Genomic DNA, 6,290 nt, shown 5'->3' with positions numbered 1-6,290 from the left:
TAGGAGTCCGTTGTTTTCCCAAACAAATGAACAGTAAGGATGTTCCAAAGCCATCAGCGATGACAAATTACCTGGAAAGTAACGTTTCTGCCGTTCTTTCAGACGTTCCAAATTCTTATGAGAGCACACGGCCCTGCTGTGGGGTGTGGCGGATGACACGCTCAGCTCCAGGACCATCTCAGGAAACCTAAAAAGATCTTAGGAAATAAAAACCAAAGGTTCAAAATGGAAAAAGTCATACCCCACCCTATAGCGGAGTGGTGCTACAAAGTCTTTCACTTAGTCTCAGCCACAGCCCATGGTCTCTTGTGTTTCCATCCCAATCAGCTCAGCAAAGCCTACTGAGAGGTTTTTTGGGTGGGGGTTGAGGGAGAGACTAACATAGAGCGACAGGTTTTAATTTAATTATGTTGAAACAAAACTATTTTTATAGTGTGTGTGTTTTTAAAGAAACATGATTAGAAGATGTGAAGGTCAGTGGATATAGATTCTGGAATGGACCTTTGTTTTCTCTGGACTTTTGAAGAACCTCCCATTGATTTTCTTTTGTCTAATTTCATCTGAGGCTTTCCTTTTCCAAGGTAGATGCGTATCACTAGCTCTACTCTGTGGCTTGTCAGTCATGGTTAGCAATACATCTTGGCTCCCAAAAAGAAAAATGGTTAAAGAGAGGAAAAGCCATAGTTTGGTCGTGTTTGGCTTCAAAAATGGAAGTGGGAAGGACATTTGCACTAGAATGTTGACTGCGGCTCAATTTATAACCACCAAGTCTTGGAAGCAACCCAAGCGCCCATCAACTCATGAACAGATTAATAAACTGGTATATATATACCATGGAATACTGCTCAGTCTCAGAAAAGGATAGAGACTTTACAACTTTGGTGTTCACCCACATGGAGTTGAAACACATTCTTCTTAGTAAAGTATCACAAGAATGCAAAAGCAAGTACAGTGTACTCAATATGAATATGAAACTTGTATTAAACCACTACACACTCATATAAAAGAAAAATACAAGTATTTCTAGTGAGGAAGAAGAGGAAAAGGGGAAAACTGAGGAGGAAGGGTGCTTGGTAAGTTCTAATGTGCACAATTTTAGGCTATATAACACAGCTCTTGGGTGAAGAGCTCAACTACAACTTGAACTTTACCTTAGAAATGAAAACAGTATAACCCAAACATTTGCATCCTTAGATAAATCTGAAATAAATCTTTTTTTAAAGAAGGAGATGATTTGCAAATTGGAGCAAATTGGAGTGGGGCAATGAGAAACAGAGAATATTTAATTCAGGGAGCCATACACGATTGGGAAGTCAGAAGAAAGTGGCAGTAGGTTAAAGAGGACACGTCTGTGCATGTGGGGGGGGGGGGAAGTATACAGTGTATACTGAATAATTTAGGAATTTCCTAAATAATTAAATGCAAGTTCAAAATTGAGGAGGAGAAGAAAAGACTAGAATATGAACATGAGAAAGGATGTGAAAATAGAAATAAGGAAGTCGAGGAGACCTCCTGCACTAGCCTCTAGTGGGGTTACAGCATGAAGCATCTGTTGAATGCAGAATATTCAAGATGGTAGAGGGAAGGACAGGCAGTGACCCCCTCCTGCATCTATAAGCATTAAGAAATATGACATCTGCAACTCAGAGAGAATCAAAGAATACCATAAGTCCCTTTCCTCTCTGCCCAGCCTGCCCCCAGCCAATGTTACAATCACTGTTGGTCTTGCTGCCTGACCTGGGTCGGCTTCCATCATCGAAGCTACCCATTTCTTTGTGGTCAGCTGTTTCACACAGTTGTCTTTCACTTCCCAGGAACTAGGCTCTTTGGCAAACACAGCACAGCAGAATCTCTCCACCTTGATCGCACACACATATCCACGGAGGACCTTCTTATCGCGTACTTCAAGGAATTTAATGGTCCTTTGCAACTCAGGCCTCTGTGTGCAGAAATGATGGACGCTTAACTTCTTCATACAGCTATCAACCGTAGTGCTCAAGATGCCTATTTTGTCTGCTTCACATCCAATAACTTGACGGGTCTCATCATGCACACCAAAAAATACATATCCTCCTTCGGTATTAGCCAAGGCAGAAATGCACTTGGGGAGTCTGTCTTTAACACACTGTGACACATCTGCTGAGAACATTATAAATTCGACGTGTGTGGACTGAGGAAAGTTGAGTTTTTCCAGATACTGAAGCTGTACTTTATCAAATAAAGCGGCAGCCGAGGCCTTTATGTTATCTTCATACTGTACCCTACCCCGAGCTCCCTGTGGACTTAAGGGGTGAGAAATGTTTATGTTCATAGGAGCCTCAGCCTTCCCTTTGAGGAATGCCAGAGCTTCCTGGGGATCCACGACATTAGTAGATGCTCTCTCTCTGTAGTACAAATTGGAGCACAAGGTCGCAACTCGTACACCTGTCTCTGTGTTCCATGATTTCACAAAAATCAAGAGTTTTCCCTGCAGCGGCATCACATCTAAACAGCTGCTGAAACTTGGGGGTATCTCGAACCCTAGTGCATGAGTTTCATAATCATGGTCCTCGTTCTCAATCTCAGCCTTGATCACACCGCCACCAGAATTCAGCAGAGCACATATTGCTTGCAAAATGGTTTCACTTTGTTTCTCCCACAGCTGAGGGTTCATTGCCCTCCCTTGCTGGGTCCCAAGGATGACTTTTCCCATATCTAGAACATACTCGGCGAAGTTTGTTTCGAAAGTAATCTTGAGACTCATCTTCTCAGCACTTGGTATATTCCTAACCTGAAAGGTTCTCCTGAAAAACAGAAAGATAGAACCATTAGCACAGGACAAGAATAGGGAGGTGGGAAAATCAACAGGTTAAGGCCACTTTTCTGAGGTTGGTCACTTCCTTTATTCCCGTACAGCTTGAGGCCAGATTCATGCATCAATGAAGTGAATAGGGCAGTTTGAAGAGCTAAGCCCACTGCCACCCCAGAAATGATCAAAGGCTATTTTTCTGCTATGATTTTAGTAATTTCTGCCAAGTTCTTTGAGCGGCAAGGTCTCTGGGGTCAACTGCAGAACATAAAAAAATTTACAGTGATACTTGTGCTCTGGAGCTGGAAAGCAAGTGGAAAGCTTTCAGAGGAATCTCTTCAGTGTCTTGATGTTTATTGTTTTTCCTGGTTCTTTGTCTTTCTCCTCTCACTGAGACTTGATCAGTCTCCAGATCGTTTTAAAGCTCAATTTGGGAAGGAACGAATCTGCTTGCATTGGCAATTTATCATTGTTGCTCTGGAGCAGATCCTTTAGCTCCCTCTGATAGCTTCCCTTGATTCAAATGGTTTCCATCTTGTCCAAAAAATGATAAATATACATCCTGTATATATTTCATAATCATAGTCCTCATGTGAATTATATGAGGAATATACTTTCTGTGAGCAGAAGCCCTTAAGGGGCAGTTTGAGCTAGAAGGGCATCGACAAGACTGAGCCTAAGGCCACAGCACCGGGACACAGCTTGGTCCATATTCAGCTCACTCCATAGTAACTCCACAAAGCATTGAGCACCGCTACATAAAAAAGGTACCTTAGTGGAAAAAAAGGATCTGAGATCCAGTAGGTAGTAAGTCTTAGGTACACAATGTAAACACTGGCAAAGAGAGTTCAGGGGTATTGCCAGGAAAAGCCGCATGTTCAAACTGCCAAGAATGGCCACTGGAATGGGAGGTCCTTGGTGAATTTGACTATATCCCAAATCTAGTCTTAGCCTTCTAGGATCTAAAATTAATCTTTGTAGGACCTCGACATTGACAGGTCTGAAGGAAACTCATTTACTACCTCAAACCCAAAATGGACTGAAGGATCTGAGCCACAGCGGTACTCAGTTACTGTTCAGTGAGGAATGCTAACTGCCAAGGAAGGGAGGCACCCATTTCAAAGTAACTCAGCCTCTTCCTGTCGGTTTAGGGCAGGTGAAGCCAGATTTCAGAAGGTTGCTTGATAAGCATGAAATTAGTTCAAAGGGGGATTTTTATGCCTTGTTGGCCTCAGCATCCAATAATTTCATGCAGCTCGGCTATAAGGCAATAATCAAAAGGAAGATGGCATAGTACAAGAGTAAATAGCTCGGGCTGTGGAAGGAGAAAAACCCAGGTTTACATTCCTCCCCCACTGTTTGCCAGTTTTGTGTCTTTGGGGAAATTCTTAACCTATTTTTTAAATATTTCTTTATTTGGAGACAAAGTCGTGTTCTGTCTTCCAGGCTAGAGTGCAGTAGCAGCATCACAGCTCACAGCAACCTCAAACTCCTGGGATCAGGTGGTCCTCCTACCTCAGCCCCCTGAGTAGCTGGAACTACAGGTGCTTAACTAATGTCTCTATTTCTTATGTAGACATGGGGTCTCGCTAAGTTGCTCAAGTTGGTGTGGAACTCCTGACCTCAAGCAACCCTTCTACCTTGGCCTCCCAGAGTGCTAGGATTACAAGTGTGAGTCATCACACCTGGCCGACTTAACCTGTTTTTAAATGCTCTGAAATAAGAGTAAATGAACCAACCTAGTAGTGTTCAGTAAAATTGAAACTGAAACAGAAGAAGGCATATACATGTATCTTGGAGATGTGAACAGGAATTTTCAAAACACTGTTGTTTAAAACAACAGAAGAGTGGAAATAGGATTGTGTAATACAATCCTACTAAGGATAGAGACTACACTCACTTGCAGTATTACATGCATCATTTTGAATGATCTCTATGTGCATAATGTTGAAATCTATATATAAAAGCACAGAAGAATACATCTAGTGTGACTCCATTTATAGGAAGTTCAAAAACAGGCCAAAGCAAATAATATGCTACTTAGGGATCGTCTGTGGGCTGTAATATAATAAAGAAAAGCAAGGGAATAAAATATAACATTCAACAATGGAGACTGGAGAGGAAAAGGATAAAATTAGGGAGAGAGAGAAATAGGGGAAGAATATACAGGAAGCTCCTTGGGTTCTGGAAACATTAATATTTCTTGATCGGGGTCCCATGGTTGTTCATTTAAAAGCTCTTTTATTTTTATTTTTTTTTTTTTTGAGACAGAGCCTCAAGCTGTCCCCCTGGGTAGAATGCCATGGCATTACAGCTCACAGCAACCTCCAACTCCTGGGCTCAAGCGAGTCTCCTGCCTCCGCCTCCCAAGTAGCTGGGACCACAGGCGCCTGCCACAACGCCCGGCTATTTTTTGGTTGCAGCCATCATTGTTGTTTGGCGGGTCCGGGCTGGGGATTTGAACCCGCCACCCTAGGTGTACGTGGCTGGCGCCCTAGCCGGTTGAGCTATAGGCGCCGAGCCTAAAAGCTTTTTTAAACTACATAAATAAAGTTATATTCTCTTTTGCGTGTATGATATAGTTTACAGTACAATTACCCCCAAATGAAATGGGCTTTCAAAAATATTTTTCTGGACATTGTTATACAAATTCAGGCTTCCTGCCCAGCCAATGGTCCCCAGCAGTATTCCCTCTACTGTTCTCCATGTGTCTTTGTATCCCCAGTTAAAACCCTAGTGGAGGCTCAGCGCCTATGGCTCAAGCAGCTAAGGCGCCAGCCACATACACCTGAGCTGGTGGGTTCGAATCCAGCCTGGGCCCGCCAAACAACAATGACAGCTGTAACCAAAAAATAGCCGGGCATTGTGCTGGGCACCTGTAGTCCCGGCTACTTGGGAGGCGGAGGCAGGAGAATTGCTTGAGCCCAGGAGTTGGAGGTTGTTGTGAGCTGTGATGCTATAGCACTCTACCCAGGGTGACAGCTTGAGGCTCTGTCTCAGAAAAAAAAAAAAAAACCTAGTGGAGAGGGGAGGGGGGAGACCATGTGGAGGGAGGATAATTGGTGGGACCTCATGCATTGTGCATAATGCAAGGTTATGTGTCAGCACATTGTACCCCATAAATGCATTAATGTATACATTTATGATTTAATAAAAACAAAAAGCCCTAGAGTTCTCCCTCCCAATGCTGAGAGGCGCACAGATTAGATTAGGTTCTGCTACACAGCGCACACACACATCATTGTTGTTGCTTTTTCAAGATAGATTTGTGTTCCCTATGTTGTTTTTACTTCAGTTTACATTTTTCCCAACAGTGAAAGTAAGACATATTTATTGTAAAACAAAATTGAAAAAGTCAAGAAAGAAAGAAAAACGTGAAAGCAGAATTAAATAGAAAGACATTTACAGATTGGGCAGTGCCTGTGGCTCAAAGGAGTAGGGCACCAGCCCCACATGCTGGAGGTGATGGGTTCAAACCCAGCCCCAGTCAAAAAAAAAAAAC

At 42.8% G+C, this 6,290-nt stretch overlaps 1 protein-coding gene across 1 annotated transcript in view; it reads right to left on the bottom strand.

The window, feature by feature from the left end:
- The window catches only part of SLFN5 (schlafen family member 5), a 12,016-nt gene extending 9,236 nt beyond the window's left edge, over nt 1-2,780 (bottom strand). The window contains exons 1-2 of the mRNA XM_012809738.2: nt 1,738-2,780; nt 72-197 (exon numbers count right to left, since the gene is read on the bottom strand). Of these exons, the coding sequence (XP_012665192.1) occupies nt 72-197; nt 1,738-2,743 (1,132 nt within the window). The 5' untranslated portion in view covers nt 2,744-2,780. The remainder of the gene's footprint in view (nt 1-71; nt 198-1,737) is intronic.
- Nucleotides 2,781-6,290: the final 3,510 nt, after the last annotated feature.

Source organism: Otolemur garnettii, unplaced genomic scaffold (genome assembly GCF_000181295.1).
Source record: "Otolemur garnettii isolate 467f Iridium unplaced genomic scaffold, OtoGar3 scaffold00112, whole genome shotgun sequence".
In the NCBI taxonomy this organism is placed as follows: Eukaryota; Metazoa; Chordata; class Mammalia; order Primates; family Galagidae; genus Otolemur; species Otolemur garnettii.
Note: the sequence above shows the minus strand (reverse complement) of the source record. Positions and strands in the feature narration are given on the sequence as shown.